The 17,951-nt window shown below is 45.4% G+C and overlaps 1 protein-coding gene across 2 annotated transcripts in view; it reads right to left on the bottom strand.

Moving 5' to 3' along the window:
• Window positions 1–17,951, bottom strand: part of LOC122183869 (LIM domain containing preferred translocation partner in lipoma) — a 303,475-nt gene that overhangs the window by 145,083 nt on the left and 140,441 nt on the right. For both annotated transcript variants that reach the window (XM_042878277.1, XM_042878278.1), the window contains one exon: window positions 9,619–9,741. In XM_042878277.1, coding sequence (XP_042734211.1) covers window positions 9,619–9,741 — 123 coding nt within the window. The remainder of the gene's footprint in view (window positions 1–9,618; window positions 9,742–17,951) is intronic.

The following is a 17,951-nucleotide window of genomic DNA, read 5'->3' as shown; positions in this document are numbered from 1 at the left end:
CAAGCCAGCACAGTAATTGACCCCTACATCTTCTTTTCACCTCTTGATAACCGTGACTTGAAAGGATGCACGTGCATCCTGGTTTTCTGCCAGATAGAAACTGAGCTGTTCCTCCCACCTTTCTTGAATCCTCCCCGGATCACTCGTTACGGTTTTGGAACAGGGAATCAAAGCTGTCTGAGCCTTCACGAAGATGGGAGTGATGGCTGGTAGGCAAGGTGGCAACTCTTCATGGCTTGGAGCTTCTTGGGACAGCAACAAGCTCTCACTGACCTCTTACACATCACTCTGAAGGGGATAACACATGCAGCCTGTCATCAATCCGAAGATAAACACCAGTGCTATTTTTGACAGAACAGCAGGATGCTGACCTGGGCTGTGATAACAGCCGTGAGACTACCACAACAATCCTATCTGCCTTTACATGCATAATGCCATAAAAACTGCACAACTGCCCTTGCTCTTGCTCTCCTTACTCATATGCAACTACTGTTTTCTAAACAAGAATTCACTGTAAGACTTGAACTGTTTTCTTTGGGTAGAGAGCAATCAGTCTCAGACTGAAAACATCAGCAGAAATATTTATAATAACTGCCTCATAATTTCATTTTTTCTGGATGGGTCAGTTTTTGGTAGTTGTTTTTGTTTGTTTGTTTGTTTGTTTGTTTCCCTTGGGGTTTTGTTGTTATTTCTTGTTATTTTTGTTGTTATGTATTAAGGCTCTTAAGTCTCCAGAAGAAGACAGTAATAATCATTGGGCCAATGTGTTACTGATTTCCTATCAAAATGGCAGTGAGAGTGCTTGCTGTCAGCTGTGAAGCAGCATGTTAGGCTTATCTTGCTGCAATATATTTTTCCATTTCATCCTTTCATATTCTCACAGAAGTCTCCTATTCACTATTGAAACACCATATGGTGATAATATATGCTAACACAGGCAAAGTGACACAGTCCACAAGCCTGTTATTGAGCAAAAGTTGACAACATAAGGCTGAGAAAACTGTAAGTGCTTCCAAGCCACAGTATGTACGTCATCTAATTGCATTTTACTGTGATGCAAAGAAGTCTGACTCAAGGAAGGAACTTCCTTACAATGAAACTGTAACAGCCTGGAGTAATTTACAGTTATTTGAAGAGCCACAGGAAGAGTCTATCAATTCACAACTTTCAGATATGGGCTGGGTTTGGGTTGTTTGTATTTATTTTTTTTTTAGGCTAGGCAGCTTTAATATACAGGGAGAGAGAATGCATCTCAGCACCACAGTCATCTCTCAAAAGGTTCCCAACAGGAAGACACTAGGCAATCAATAAGAGAAAATATAGACACAGTCCCATAAACTGTCCACAGATACACCTGCCTCTTCCTCTCATGGTTAACGGTTTAGAACCAGAAATACCTTGCAACAATCCTGAGAGCTTTTCAGGCAACAAACGTACCATGTTTGTTTATGCACTAGCATAAGGTCTAATGTAGACTCTGCATGGCCAATTCTCTCTTTTCTGTAGGGTGCAACCCTACAAGCACTCACATCAGCAGGGTTTCTGCCAGCTCTTCTGTGGTCTCTGGCTAGAGATGGAAACCAAGGCAGTGCTCTGCCTACTTTGTGCAGTGCCTACACTGCATCCCCCCAGAAACACTGTGATGGGCTGCAGCAGGCACCCAGCAAAGCCCTGGGGGGAGCAAAGTCCCAAGAGACGCATTGCTATGCAGGTGCTTCTTGGAGCTGCTGTGCTGTTCCCTTGGCTCTGAGCTATTTCCTTTCCCTAACGGGGAGGGAAACACAGCTGGTTCCTAGTGTGCACAGAAGAGAAATAGTCTACACAAAAGGAACAGAAACCATCAAGAGTGGAGCAAAGGAAGCCTCATTTCCTATGGACTTGTGCCTTGCATCTTGAGCAGGCTCTGATCCTTCCTGTACTCCCTCCTCACCTCTCCTGACTGCCCCTCCCACTTCCCTTCTACTAGAATTAGCCTAGGCACTTATCTGTGTGCATCGGCCAAACAATCTGCCTTTGGAGATCCTGGTTACAGCACAGCCTGGAAGAGCAAAAGTTCAGATTGTGACAAGGGCCTGGAGCTCACTGTGCCCGCGTGGGACCAGCCCAGGGGCCATGGAGAGGACACCAAGTTCAATCCATATGCCAGGAGGAGTCAATGAGCAGATACTGGTGGATGTTGGGCGGGAAGAATTAACTGTGATTCCATTTCCTAATCACAGAATCACAGAATTATTAAGGTTGGAAAAGACCACTAAGATCATCCAGTCCAACCAGCAGCCCATCCCCACCATCCCCGCTGACCACATCCCTCAGTGCCGCATCCCCACAGTTCTGGAACACCTCCAGGGATGGTTATTCCACCACCTCCCTGGGCAGCCTGTGCCACTGCACCACCACTCTTTCTGAAAAGAACTGAAATGTACCAGCTATTCCCCTGCAATGCAGAAGAGTGGATGCCACGCACGTAGAGGAATCACTAAATAGTGCCACAGATCTAAGTATGACTTAATTCAATTTCTTCCAGCCTTACACAGGTGGAGAAAACAGCTGATCAGTTCTCAAATGCTGATGGGATAAGTGAAGCTACAGGCCCAGAAAGAGTAGTGGTCACCATCCCTAGAGGTGTTCCAGAACTGTGGGGATGTGGCACTAAGGGACATAGCTAGTGGGCATGCATTTACTATTGGAGTGGATGTTCTGAATGGTCTTTTCTAACCTCAGTGACTCTGAGATTGTATTAATCCATCTGCATGTGCTACAAGAAGAGGGTGAGTGAAGGGTGCCTGGAGTCCACCCTCAGCTCCTCCAATGATCCATGTACGAAGCAAGGCATTTCATCTACCTCAACCATGAAAGAGCAACACCATTTTTGTATTTCACTGGGCTGTTGTGGTGGTGAATCTGATACCACTGAAGAACTCAGATGCATCGACCCATGCAAGGATGCCAGCAGCCCACATTCCAGCACCACTCGGTGCCCCAGGGGTGATAACTCTTTGTTGGGCGTGTGGACAGCTCGTGAAGTGTGCTAGATCCCTTTGAGATAAGAGCCAAATGAGCCAAGTGCCAAAAACTGAGGATGGGGAAATGATGACAGGCTTCCTGAGCTGACAGTGCACTGCAGCCCAGTCCCATTGTGGGGGAAAAAGACAGAAAACAGAATCTAACAATAGGTAGAGGGCCTTGAACGGCTTTAGAAAGTAAGAGCCCAGCTCTCACCCACTCTCTGCAAAACAATCATGAATGCAGAAGGAAAAAAAGACCAAATTATGAGGTACTATTTGCTTTTTTATCGCTGTTCCCAAAGTAAATGTTTGCCTTTATCCACACACAAATTTGAGATGCCTGCACAGATTTTGAAGTTCAATATATCCAATACCAGTCATCAGCTAAGGCTGGAGCCAAGCACGTAGGCAGAAAACCCAAATGGATACCAAAAAAAAATGGAAAGGGGAAAGGGAAACGAAAGATTTTTGTGAACTTGGTTATGCACCAGAAAAAAAAAGGAAAGCAGTGGTGTTTTATTTTCACTGATGATAGTGCTACAGAAAGAAATAATACCCTGTGAAGGTCACTCTTATCCTGTTCATCTGTGACAAGCTGATAATCTGGGATCTCAGAAAATTTTCTTTAAAAGTCTTCCCGGACATGCTCTTAGCAGAAGGATTATGGTCTAATACATACCAGCAGACGCAACTGATTCCAGCATCTGCTAATCAGAGCAGCATCAGCCCACAGCACACGCCGGCTGAGCCGTGGAGCACAGGAAGGGTCCCCTCCTTGTGCCGATAGCCAAACCCAGCGTGCTGAGATCATCTGCTGGCTGTTCCTCTCTGCTCACACGCATGTGGACCAACGTCTGTGCCTCGTGTGTGCTCCTCTGACACACGTGTCCTGCCAGCATCAGAGCTCCTGGAAAGCTGTCACCTTGGGACTGTCGCAGGCAATGCTGCTGCTCTGCCCTTGGGAACGGGAGCTGCAGGAAGAAGGAGGTTTCCTGAATGTGGAGGCTTTCCTTCTTGACTGCTGGTGGAACCCATGGAGCTGGCTCCAGATGGGATGCTTCCTTTCCTGCTTCTGTAGTTCTGTATGGATTTTACGCACGGCATAAAGTCACCAGTGAGAACGCTCAGTTTCAGCCCACATAACACTGAAAAGATCTTGGCAACTTTCTGAGTACCTGAAACAGCCAAATCCCACCAAGCCCCTTAACTCAGGAACCACCAACTCTTTCTGTCACCCAAATGCTACAGGAGGAGACAATTAACTCAGAACCTGCCAAATTAATCTCCATCTGTTTGAATCCCTACGTTTTCATTCTTAAAAGAAAGAAAATCATAGAACCATTTGTGTTGGAAGAGACCCTTAAAGGCCATCTGGCCCAACTCCCTGCACTGAACAGGGACACCTACAGCTCCATCAGGTGCTCAGAGCCCTGTCCAGCCTGACCATGGGTGTCTGCAAGAATGGAGCACCATCACCTCCCTGGGCAACCTGTGCCAGTGCCTCACCACCGTCACTGTAGAAAACGTCTTTCTTATGTCCCATCTAAATCTCCTCTCTTTTAGTTAGAAACCATTTCCTCTTGTCCTATCGAATTGTCCCCAACATCCAAAACAGTAGTAAACATTGCATGGACCATGCCTGCAAAATCCTTTGGGTGCATAACAAACCAGGCTCTGTCAGTTAACAGAACAAGGAAATCAGACTGAGCTTGGACTCATGAATCTGAATGGGCTGTTTTGAAGAGAGCTGTTGCACTCTGTCTTTTACAGAGCCCATATGCCAATCCCGCAGCCCACACCAAGAGAAACCATAGGGCTTTCTCCCTCCAATGCTGAGGAATGCTCTGCTCCGTGCTGCTTGGGAAGCTTCATTCATGGCTGGAGTTTCAGCTCCACACAAGCAAAAATAAAAACCCCAAACCTTTAGCTGTGCATTCCTGGACCAGATAAAAATGAGGCATTAAGAATGCACATGAAAGAGTGCTCCTTAGGAGTGTTCAGTGCACAGCATTTTGCTTCGTTTTGTGGTTTCCAATCCTCTTCCATCACTCTGCAAGAAAATGAGCCCATTGCCTTTTCACTGTTTCTGCAATCCCCAACTGGTTGTCGAAAGGAGTGATGAATAACATCCAACGCTGTCAAACACTTAAATCCCTTTCAAACTCCAGTCATTAGATGACATTATTTCCCAGTATGTTTGGAACTTAATGAAAATGTATCACTGATTTTTAATTTTATTTTATTTACTTTTTTATTGTTCTGCAGCTCACACTGAGAATGAGTTTCTTTTCCTTCAAACTATTGCTTGCCTAGGCTGGCAGCGTGGGATAGTGGATGTATTTAGTCCAGGAGGCAACAGTACAGAGGCAGGGGTACAGGCACGAATCCTCAGACACCTCACCTAACTCTGCCATCATTTCCCCCATCTGTTAGGTGAGAAAAATATTTTATTTCTCTTCATTATTTGTCCAAGAACATCACCTAAAGGACTTCAATCCAGACCAAGGTTTCATTTCGCTAGATGCAATACACGGGGGCAGGAGGCAAATCACATGCAAGCAGATGACAAGCTATGCAGATAGAGGAGGTTTCAAGAGGAAGCAAAACAGAAATGCCCCACCATGGTCATTTTGCACAGTGGTGATAAATAGGAGAGAAACGCATCTCCTGAGTCCCTCTGGATGCAGCTGCCTCTGAGAGCTGCACACACGTACATTTGATTTTGATCATCAAAGCAATTTTTTTCTCTAGTCGAATACTCTGTAAATTCTGGTGACCTGCTATTTGCTTTTTTTAAAAACAGGCTCATTACTGTTGGACCAGGTACATCTTATTGCCTGGCACACCTCTCACAAAGTCCTATTTTGCCAAGCAATCTGCAGGAAATTCAGGGTAAAAACCAAGAGTTTCTGAAGGTAGGTGTCTGATTCCAAACAAAGCAATCAGCATTCAATACATAATTCACAGCAGGGACAAAAAATCCTGAGCTTTCATATGCTGCTATTTCCAGTATTTCATTTTCACAGCCTCTGCTGGAAGCTTTCTCTCCAGAGTCACAAAGTTTTCTTGTTAAAAAAAAAAAAAAAAAAAGCAAACATTTATTTTATGGGCTGAAATTTGGCAGTTTTTTTTTTCTTTTTGCTTAAGGCCTTGCTGCACTCATCTCCTAAGCTAGAGTTTAAACAGAATAGTTTAAAAACATCCCTCTAAGTTGGGGAAAATACCTTTTAACAGAGGAGTTGGATGACCACAGCATCTACACAGCAGCCAGGCTGGGGTTCACCGGTTTAGGAACAGCCCCTACTCCCTTTCATGGAACTTATGCTCCTCCATGCCTTCCCTACACAACCTCCTTGTACTGTTACAAGTTGCAGTGGGTTCTCTGCCTCTAAACTTTCCAATGGGTTACTGCAATTTAAAGGTGTGATATGTAAACAGAAAATACATCACAGCTACACAAGAGGATCTCTGTACTTTATACATCACGCTAACAGTTCTGAATTTTACCAAACTGGAGGAAAACATTAATTAGATTTTGTCATAATGCAACTGCAGTTCTACCTACGTAAGGCTGATTCAGCTCCCTCCAAATCAACCACAACACCAGGAGACTGGTGATGAGCACACAGCCACCTCCCAAGCTCAGGTGTTGTTTGGTCCTTTCTAAAAATGAGTTCCAGTTGGACTTAGAAACACGGTGCCTCCCAGCAGCTCCCATGACAGGAAGCATCCCCAGGCACTGCTGTGCTGCAGTCAAAGATAACAACTCAGCGTTACAATTTTCTGTTGTCTTTTGATACGTGCAATTTGGAAAGAAAAACAAACAAACAAACAAACAACACAATGGCATTTTAATCCATTTTTGGCCGCTCTGGCAACTCAGCCAGAGAAACTCTCCATGGTGGGCTCAGCCTGGGGCAATGTCTTTGGGCCATGTCTGGGGTTGGCTGTAGCCCCCTGCAGTCTGAAACGTAATTCAGACTTTCCAAACCTATGAGGAGGACACGAATCCCTCTGCTCCAGGGGCACCTCCCATTGCACCGTGTCTCACTGCAATCTGGAGCATGGAGTGAGGATCAGAAGAGCTTCTCTCTTTGAATTTATGCCAATGAAGGCGGGCAGTGTTGGGCAAGCCACTCAAATCCTGCTATCACTCCTGCTCCAGCACGAGAGGACAATTTTATAGTTTAGTTTATGTTGCTTTAAAACTATTTCGAAGATCAAAGAAGAAGAAAAAAATAAACCCAACAATAAAATTCCTCTTGTTCCATAAGAGGAGCATCCCCAAGGGCAAGGTATACCTATACAATTATTATAATGCTTTAACTGCATAAGCACAACTGGAAACATCTCCAAAACAAGTTGTGACTCTTATCTTCCTCCACGCAGCCATTATCCTGATAAATTTGGGAAGGTCATTTGAGATGTAATCCAATAAATGCGCTGATGTTCTGAGTAAGTACCTCACAATTTGCAGCCTAATCTATTATCCCACTGTAAGACCATCAAATGACTCACCAGTTTTAATACTTGGTACAGATCAAACAAAGAAAAATATCAAAGCTTTACCTTCTAATTCCATCCTTCAAGGACTCATCTGAGTAGTTTTTAATTACAGTAAATGACACATTCAACTCGGGCATTTTCTATTTGTAGCAGCCATAGTTGGGAGTTGCTGTAACTGTACTTTCCATGGGACGTTGCCACATTAACCAATAAATGCCAGAGAGTCTCATAAGCCAAACACACTGGCTGGCATTTGGGATGGACAGCACCATCCTGCCATTCCTGGGTGGAGGACAGATCTCCAGATCCTCAACCAGAACCTCAAGCAAAAAGCCACAGGAACAAACATGTGCAACTGGCAGCACGTGTTGGCGGGCCTGGAAAGTCAGATCCAGTCCCAAAGTTGGGCTGTGCCTTCCGAGGTGCAGTAACTCTAATTATGCTGCAGAAAGCTGCGTTTGAACTCTGTGAATTTTTTTAATAGGATGGGTACAAAATAAAAGCGGGGAAACAATCTGTTCACACAATGCCAGATCCCAAAGAAAAGAGTATCAGGAAGCAGTCAGCAGTACTGGCAGATCACAAAACTGCAGACGCTCAGAGAATTGGTTACACGAGCTGCATGTCTCTACTAAGGCACTGTGGTTGACTGCAGGCATTGCCAAGGAAAATGGGTGAGTGCCAATCTCTTCCAGTTAACTCTCTCACAGGGTTTTGATGCTGTAAAGTATTTCCCAATACGAGTGTGCATTTGTATCCGCTTGGTCCATACAAACAAAATGAGCGCAGATTATTCGACACAGTGCCTGAGCACAATCATTGTTAAGACTTGTCTCACTGCAGACTCACTGCAACAACAAAAAATACACTGGGAAGAGGACCAAGTGGTATCTGGGCTGTGCTGTTGCTCTCTTTTGACTGACTGACCCAAATCAGACTGTTTATGTGGATGTATCTGTTAGCTTATACAGCAATCATGTAGATGCAGCTGGAATGAAGGAAGAGTTTACTGGGCAGCCCCTGCAGAAGGTTGCAACAAGAGCCCCTACCTGCAGACACCTGGGATGGGCTTGTGCCAACCTTATTCAACACCACTTTTGCTAAGTTCACATATTTAAACACGACCTTAAACCTAAAGGAACTCTGGTCACTGTTTTAGTTCTGTTCAAAAGTATCATTTCTGCATTACTCAAAACAAATGCAACAGTGAAAAGAATCGAGAGAGCCACAAAGTGAAGGGATAGCCTGTATGGACAGTGGGTGGGCGTTGTGTCACTCGACTCTCTCTTTGAATAGAATCAAAGGGTTTCAGTCAGAGCTGACAGTAAGGCACACATAGCTGCACAGATGCCTACAGACACGCGTACATATAAGAAATGAGACAAGTTATGGGAACAGGACACAAAAGAGCTGCGCAGATGGGCATAAACACGCCTGAGGTGATTATCAAGATCACATGCACTGCTCTTCTTTAAGTGCCACCGGGGTTTCACCACTTTCTCTGATAAAGACACATCTTACCATAACATAAGTAGTTCCACACAGATGCTACCTGTATTAGTGGCAAAAATTAGTGACTCCTGCAGTCCTCACGTAGACACAGTGGATTAAATGGGAACAGCAACCCACTTTGCTGGGCTACAGCCACCCTGAACTGTGTCATTGCCACTGATCACACCACAAAAACAAACCAACTTGAGACGCAGGTACCTGGATTGTTTTGACAGTGTAACAGATAAAAGTTAACAGAATGGGGAAAGAAATGTGTAAAAGTATTGGTGAACTGAGCAGATTTTAGTTCACAAGCTATTGTTGACAGAAAGTTGGGGCAAAGGAAATGTCTTTTTCTTTGTAAACTTTTTGCTAACAATCTCCAAGGCCAGTGAAACAATTGGGATCAGAGGCCCCTTGCTAGGAGGTACTGCAGCTTCTGAGCTGGTGCCCCTTCGGAGTGGCTGCACCCTTCATCCCATTGACAGCTACATCTGGATGCTATCAGGACACACTGGCATGCCTGCTCACACCAAATACCAGGCAGTTAGCAAACTGACTCAGCAGTTGCTTCTGGCCACTTTCCCACTCTGGGCTTAAGCAACATGCCACCAACCTGTTGGATCCGTGGTTTGTAGGGAGAGCTGCTCTCTAGATCGGCCAGGATGCTGGTGAGGGAGTCGATCTCTGCATCCAGGCTGGAGCGCCTCTCCTCAAGTGTCTTGCCACCAGGATTCACCTTAAAGAAAGAAGAAGAGTTCCAGTTACTCAGACCGTGGCCTGGAACGTGGTTTCTTAGTGCCCTCAAAGGGAGCTGTCACCGTGTCCCAGCAATAACTCTCAGGTTGCAGGGATTCTACAAACATGTTGAAACGCTACAGCTCTTCCCCAGAATCAGGGATGAGCAGAGAGGCTTCATCTCACAAAGATTTAGGCTGCTTTGAGGCTTTTCTTCATGCATTTCCCACAATGGTCCCATTGTGTTGACTTGGAGGATTATGAAACATGGTAAGCAGTGTGCTGCCAAGGTGTGCACAAAGGCAGTGGAGCTGCAAGCTGAGACCAGCACCCGGCCACCTGCACACCTATTATTACTTTGAATCACTCCATGGTAGCTCTACCTGTCTGATTCAACACTTCTTTACAATTTCCATCAGTCCCTCGAGGAGTGAAAAAGTTCAATTTATTTCTAGCAAACTCAAAGTGAAGGGCATGATTTGAAATAAGGAGTCACAAAGCAATATAATGAAGGTCCTTGGGAAAAGGGTTATTGTTCAGGGAAATCCATGACCAGAGCAGACATCAACCTATATCCAGGACCCTTTTCAATCGAGTTCACCTTGCTTTCTCTCTGCATTTAAATTGGCCTCTTCCCATTTGCATCAGTATGGTCAGTACATTCGCATGAATGGGAAGAGACATGAATTTTTACCACCATCATCCACCTCTGGAAGCGAAGAACAAAAAGCTCATGGCTCAGTGATGCAGGAGATAAAGTAGTCCCTATGGACCATAGTAGTGTTCAAGGACCAGTAATGTTTGAGGAAGCCAGCAAAAGATCCCCATCAAGTGTGCTGCCAGGAGCTTACCCACCTTAGCTACACTTAGGGCAGGCACAGAAGCAGAAGTTCTTGAGTCAAGTGAAATAATACACATTTAAAGTCTTCTCTGAACCTGAGTCATAGTCAATATTTGTCTTCTGTCCTTTCCCGTCTGAGTTATCTGCGAACTCCCCAGGCAGAGGCTCTCCATGTACATGCAGCTACAGAGCTCAGTGCAGCTTAACTATTACCATAATAAAAATACAAAAGAATTACATAACATCTCACCTAATTTCAGCTGTAACGCTGGTACAGACCATACCAACACTTCCCCACAGACAATCTAGCTCTGTTTGCCTTCATTCTCACCGAGTTACTTCAATTCTCCAAGCCAAAAATTTCCCTTTCCCTTTGGCTCACTGTCTGCTCCAGATAGGTTTTATTTGAATTTCATTTAAGGAGCACTAGATCATTACCTGCTTTACAGAACTCTCCAGTCATCAAATCCGACACGTAAGCAGCAACCTGGTCAGAGAGACAGCCTATGCAAAGCAGGGAGGCTCTGAGCTGCCAAGCTTATACGTGCTAAGGCATTCATTAGTTCCTAATGATTATTAAATCTTATTGGATTACAATAAATTTGGCTTGACTGACAGGAAAATGAAATCTCCAATGCGCTTTATGCAAGAACACATGATTTAAAAGGCTCAAAGTCAGGTTAGAAACTACTTACAAACTCATTTTTTCTTACTTCTTTTTATTATGGAACCAATCAAAGTTTTTCCATCCAAACTATTGTTCAAAAAATAATTACTTTAGGCAGGAATTGTCCCAGATCATTACTCAAGGCTAGCTGTAGGTATCTGCATTTTTAAACCTGAAAAAGTCTAATTTCCTTTCCATTACTAGCACACTTCATGGCTCTGGCTTGGTTTTCCTCTATCCTCCAATTGCTGGCCTACAACAACTGCAGGGCAGCCACAGGCTTCCTAGATTCAAAACACGAGATTGCTCCACTCCAGAGAATTTTTAAGCCAAAAGCCAGACTGGAAGGAGGGGGAGATGTGAAGGGCACCCAAGGCCCCAGCATCTGCAGAGATAAATCATGGAGCAAGTCAATGACGGAACCGGGAGTACAAGTGGGGCCCAGGATGGGGCTGCTTGGTGCCTGGCTGTGGGACGGCATTGACCCAGGAGAGGAGAGATGGCAGCAGATTAGAAGATCAGCCGATTATATTTCTGCTTCTTAGCATTTCTGTGCCATATTATTCCCAGGTTCTCATCCCCCAGAGCGATTATGCAATAACCGACGAGCAAAGACCGCAGAGCAAGTTGTGAGGTTGTAAAAGTTAAATGTCCTTAGGAAACCTAAAAAAATAAAATAATAATAATAAAAAAAAACAAACACGAACATGGAAATATCTCCATTGATTTGGGGCTCTGCAAAAGATTTATTTATTCAATTAAAATATAATAAATAGAGATGAAGAGCTCAATTCTCCAAGTGCTGAAGCAGAATGCAGTGCAGAATGTGAGGGCCAATGGGGATGGGACCGGACCTCGAGTACCTCTGTGAAACAGCAGTGCTTGCACAGACAGGCTTCTCCTTGTTCTCCATTCCCCATCTCCACAAATCTTGCATTTTTCTCACCACCACGCTCCAGTTTCCATCAAGGGATTTATTGCACGTGGGAACAGGAGGAGAATTCGCAACAGCAAAACTTTAGTAAGAGAGGGTTAACTTCTTTCTGTTCTCATGCTCTTTGTCATGACGTCGCTATAAAAGTTTTATGATATTGCTCTGGAACAGATCCCCAGCGCCAGGTCCCACGGCACAACAGGTCGGCGCAGGCAGGGCTCAGCTCCGAGGAACTGCGCCGGCTGAGCGAACGACTTCGCAAATCCGAACGCTTGGAACCAGAAAGAACCGCTCCTGCTATTTCTGTCGGATTTACTGCATCGCTGCAGTCACTTGTGCACGCTCCCTTTCAGCCAGCAGTATATGGAAAAACGGCTTTAAAAAGGGAAAAGGATGCTATCTTTGGCCTGGCCAACGTGAGTTCGACAGAAAGCAAACATAAACCAACCCAATCCAACAAATTACTCACGCCACAGACTATCCACTCACGTGCATTTCTGCAGCGCCTACACTCCCACCCCCTGGCTCTGTCCCTGCTGCGAGGCAGAAGAGAGAAAAACAGCACTGCCTGCCTTGTTGGCCGCCCCTGAACTCCCGGTGTGCGGCTCCAAGCAGCTGTGAGGGTAATCCACTCCTGCGCCCTGTCAACCCACACTGTTCCAATGAAAACTGGCTTTCATTTCCCTAATCCTACCTCCCAGCACCAGGCAGAGCCACAGGTCCCCTTGCCTCCCCAAGGGAAGCTCTGTGCAGAGCACTCAGTGCAGAGGGCACGCAGGGCCTCGAAGTTGAGCTCACTGTGCTAAAAAAGGCCACAGGACTACTTGTCGAGCTGGAAGATATGAAAAAACACAATGATTTCCCCTGGGGCCCCTTTTCCTACAACCTAGATCACCTGCTCTTATTACAGTTTGCAAGTTACAGAAGGGATGCAAGGACATTGCTGTTTGTCCACGTCAGCTCCTTGCAATAGGGATAGGGAGAAGAATCTGGCTCCCAGATGTCCCTCCAAGTTCCTGCCCCTAATTCCTCTCCCTACTCAGACCTAACCTCTCTGCTGTGCTCTGTTTCCCTGTTTCTCCTCACCTCGTCTGCTGCCATGCAGTGCTGCAGCCTGGGACAGTCGCTATCTCTGTGACAAGAGATGTCTGTGGGTGAGGGTTAGGTCAGGGTTAGGGCACCAGGGCTCACTACAGTGCTGTTTTCCACCACTGAGATCCACCTCCCTCCCACCCACTGGCTCGGCTCAAGGCTTATCCAAAGCAGGCTGAGTTAAGTCCATTTCATTGGTGTTGGAGAATGCAAGCTTCCCTTGCTGGGAAGTGAGATGCCCTACAGGTATAGATGTATGTTTGGGTGATGCGATGAAGCCAAACTGTCTGAGAGACACCGTGGAATCTGGCACTGGCAAAACTTCACTCTGATTTCCCCTCTTTCCACCCCTGCAGCTGTCTGCCACACTCTGCAGGCTGTGGGAATCATCACTGAAGAAAGAGCAAAAGAAAGGGCTCTCCATACAAGGAGCCAGCAGCTCTCCTGGCCCCAGGCAGTGGCCTTAGACAGAGCTGCAGATAGGCAAAGGAGGATGGGGCTCCTATTTTCTATTTTAGCTGAGGGCAAGTGGGAGAAAGGAGACGAAAGATGTTAGGTTTCGATGGCAAACCACCTACAGGAAGAGGCTGTGAGAAATTTTAACCTGGAAGAAGAAAAGAAGTGATTCAGTCTTGACACACTTCAGACTGCTATTTGTGTGTCGTTTTCTTTTACCCTCTCTTTGCACTTTCTCCAACATTACCACTGCCAGGGGCAAGATCCTCTTCCAACACATGCCCTTGCTTCCCCATCCCATCCCAGTTTCCCAGCCTTCCTTCACAATAGTCATGTGAGGCACAAAAAGCCACTGCAGTGGCAAAAAGATGCATCCTCGAGGGTATCCATCACGAAAATGAGGCACCCAGACCATGAGCTGCTGTGTCTGTTCTCTTCTCAGCCTAAAGACAAATGCAAACATTTTGTTTCAAATTCCCTGATGTAAATGAAAGCAGTTGCAAGAGCCTGCCCTACCAAGCACGCACATGGTGACAAGAACTGACTGCAGCATTCCGGACCAGGAGGGTCTAAAATGTTTGACTGATACAAAATCACTGTTTCAGGCACCAAGGAGGGGCTGGAAAAGTAGTCGTGCCCTTTAAAAACAGACAGATTGAGTCTTTTGAAACAAATCCGAAATGATGGAAGATTTCAGCAGATGTGACCGCAGTGATTTCACCAGACGTGATTGTATCAAGGATCTAATAGAAAAGAACTTCCCTGCTGTTCCGTCAGGCTGAAGCCAGGCCTGAAATATCCTTTTTACTCTTTTGATGACATCAAGAATAAAAGCCAAAGGGAAGTTGGGTTTTGATTTATTTTTTTTCCCTGCTCTTTCTTTTTTAAGGCATGGAGTGGTTTTACCTGATTTGTGTTGCTGGATGCTAGCTGCACCAAAGGAAAACACTTCAAAAGTTTGAAGTGGGCTGTTCAAAGGCATCGCTCGGTGTTTCTCTGACACGAATGTCATCTAACTGAGCAATGTTCCTACAGTTCTGGCCACTTTTGAAGATCCGCCTATAAATCGAGCTGCCTGCAACGGGGCTTAAATGAGGGGGTGTGGGAGCCACGCACTGTGCAGCAGGAACCCACCTTGCTGCTCCAGCAGATTTCAGCCAATGTGCCAAATGCTTTCCATCATTTGCTCCTGGAGGTGTCCAAGAAAAGGGCAGATGTGGCACTAAGAGATATGGTAAGAGAGCATGGTGGGGATGGGTTGACGGTTGGACCAGATCATTTTAGCCACCTTTTCCAACCTTAATGATTCTATGATTCTATCACCACTAAACAGCTGTGGGTACCATCGGGATTAATTGATTTGTCTCTAAAGCAACAAGGTGTTGCAAAGAACAGCAAGGCTTCCAGCTGGGGCAGACGAACAAGGAGAGAGGTTATTTGCTAGCACAGCCAGGAAACATCTTGAGAAATCTTCAAAACCAGTTTATAACCTCCGTGTTGTATAGGAGGCTTACAAGAAGGATAAATAATGATAATTAAAAAAAAAAAACAAAAAAAACCCCACCAGATAACAGAAGAAGAAAGCAAGAAACGAGAAGGTATCAGTTTCAAAACAACACAAATTAGGTGTTTCATCACAGACTGTGCTACCGAGCTGTGGAGCCACTTCTGCATGACACTGTGGTTGCTGTGTGTTTACAAGTGTTTCAAAGGCAGCTGGAGAAACACGTGGAAGAAAACGATGAAGATGCTTCAAAGATGAATAAATAAATAAATGAAACTCTGTGCTCCTCCTTTTACATCTTTGTCTGGCCTATTGACACTCGCTGATCTGATTTGGCTCTGCATATTTACACCTCCAGTAAGCCACCACTGTGCTTCATGTATGCCAGCTGCCACCCTGCAGTCACTCCTTCAGCTGGTGGGTACATGTCAGTTTCTGCAGATTATCAACTGATCATTGCCTTAGTGCAGGATCAACACCTGGAAACCCACATCTTCCCTCCTGGGAGCTGAGATGACAGAAAATGCGGTCAATTGCACTCAGCCTCCTGGGACCCAGATAAGAAGGAGAGCAAAGACTTCATTCCTATTATGAATCTGTATTGCAACAATGTTTTATATTTCCCTGGAGGTAGTCTGATAGGCACTGATCACATATCAGAGGAAACATCCCTGTCCTGAGGAGCTCGTTGTCAGCTGGATCCCAGGGCAACCAGGTACAGGGACTGCAGAGCACCTGGCAGGGTGAGGAACTTAAACCAGCTCCCTCTGGCCACCAGATGAACACTAATCCACTGGGCCAAAGCAGCTCCTTAACGCCTGTTTCATTCTCTACATTTACTGTTCCAGCCCTGACAAAACAAGCCAGAAGATGACAAATCACCACTCAAGCCATCAAATCTCCATCTGCAATTTCACTGCAGGATCACCCTGACTACATCACATCCAAATGCCAGATCCAGTTGCCACCACGGGCATTCAAACCTGTAAAAGGCCTTTTTGGGCTTTCAACCTCTGGCTCATGGAAGAAAGTCCTGGACTTTTCAACATAGGCTTAATGCAGCTTTCAAGACAGCGGCACTAGTGAAAAACAGCAACGTGTTCTTTTGTCAACGGGAGCCAGCCAGAACACAAGCAAGAGGCACAAGAAAGCAACAGGACGGGTTTGATAAAGAAGTGTGGGGATGGATGGAGTAGTCCCACCATCTAACATCTGCCAGCAGCAGAGCCAACAGCCCCCATGGTTTACTGAACATGTCTGATCAAAAGTCTTGGGAGGCTTGTCTGTGCTAAGCGCTAGCAGATGCTAAATCAGCAGCAAGATGAGAAGTGTATTAATAAACTAAGGAGGCACATAAAGTTATTTGAAAGCTGAATGAGGAAGATGGGGAGAGAAGGGGGAGAATAAAACCAGTTTATTTTTCCATTAAGGCAATTTAATATTCTCCGAGTGGAGCTACAATCACTCGTCCTTGGGAATTAAATTGAATTAGTGAAACTCTTGTTCGTCTGCAGAATATACGATATCATGTGGAATATATCAACTTTTTCTTTATGCCTTCTGCTGGACAGCACTACTTCTCTGCTCACAGGGCAAGAGGAGCTGGCCATAAAATCCTCTTGACTCAGCATGACTTTCAGTGACTGCAACCAACTTTACAGCAGCAGGGAATATATACTTTTCCCTTTAACTAATACAATTACATTAGGACTCGTTATTGATAATCATGGTGACTTAAAAGTTTCCCATTTCTTTGCCCACTCTCCCGCCAACTTAAAATCTGCTCCAATATCATCACGAATTAATGTCTAATTAGCCATCAAGCAGAGCTGATGTTCCCCACAGAGTATCACTGCTTCCAGAAAAACTGAGAGCTGAGGAGGTATCGGATATTTCACCATCTGCCTGCAATGGGAACCATAACCAATTACCCAATACAAAGTTTAATCGATTACAGAAACCAAATAGCTCATTAAGTGTCCGCTGCAATAAAGGAAGGCCTTTCTATTCACTCCTCCTCCATGGAAGTTACATTCATGAAAGATCCAATGGCAATGGCCATGAGTAGAGAATCCCTTTACCTCCACATCCTGGCCAAGCTATAATCTTCCTCTTTCCATTTCTGGCACAAGAGAAGAGAGAACAGAGAAGAGGAGGATGCCTCCAAGTGCACAGGACGTGTCTGACAAGCCATGAATTACGCACGCCTACATGCACACATCTGGTGTCCAAGGCACTGCCAGAGGAAGCCCAGCAGCCGCGAGAGGAGGTGAGGATGCTCTCTTGCCACGTTCCCCTGGAGCAGAGCACTTTTTACACTCCATTTTGTTTCCTTTTCATTGATACTGATTGTATCAGCCCCTAAGCTCTTCTCCAAAGCTTTTAACTGAACGGCATTGTCAAATAAGAACGGGTTGAAGACAGCGAGAGGCAAGAAAAGGGACACGTATTTTTGACAAGATTTATCTTGGATGCTTTTCCACTAAAGGCTTTCCGAATAGAAGCCACATGTGGAAGATCCACCTCCAAGAATCAGTTTTACAAGTCCCATGGCTGAAATAATGTGCCCAGAGATGTGCCAGGGAGCTTACCCTCCAGAGGGAGTTGTACCCGGTGGGGAGAAATGCCCAGCTCCAGCTCTCTCCTTCCCAGTGCTGTTGCACTATTGGAGCAAGAGATGTGCAGAGTTGACGACCGGTGATTTCTCTTCTTTCAAC

The sequence above is a fragment of the Lagopus leucura genome, unplaced genomic scaffold (genome assembly GCF_019238085.1).
Source record: "Lagopus leucura isolate 7727_CA_CO unplaced genomic scaffold, USGS_WTPT01 Super-Scaffold_100021, whole genome shotgun sequence".
Classification (NCBI taxonomy): Eukaryota; Metazoa; Chordata; class Aves; order Galliformes; family Phasianidae; genus Lagopus; species Lagopus leucura.
Note: the sequence above shows the minus strand (reverse complement) of the source record. Positions and strands in the feature narration are given on the sequence as shown.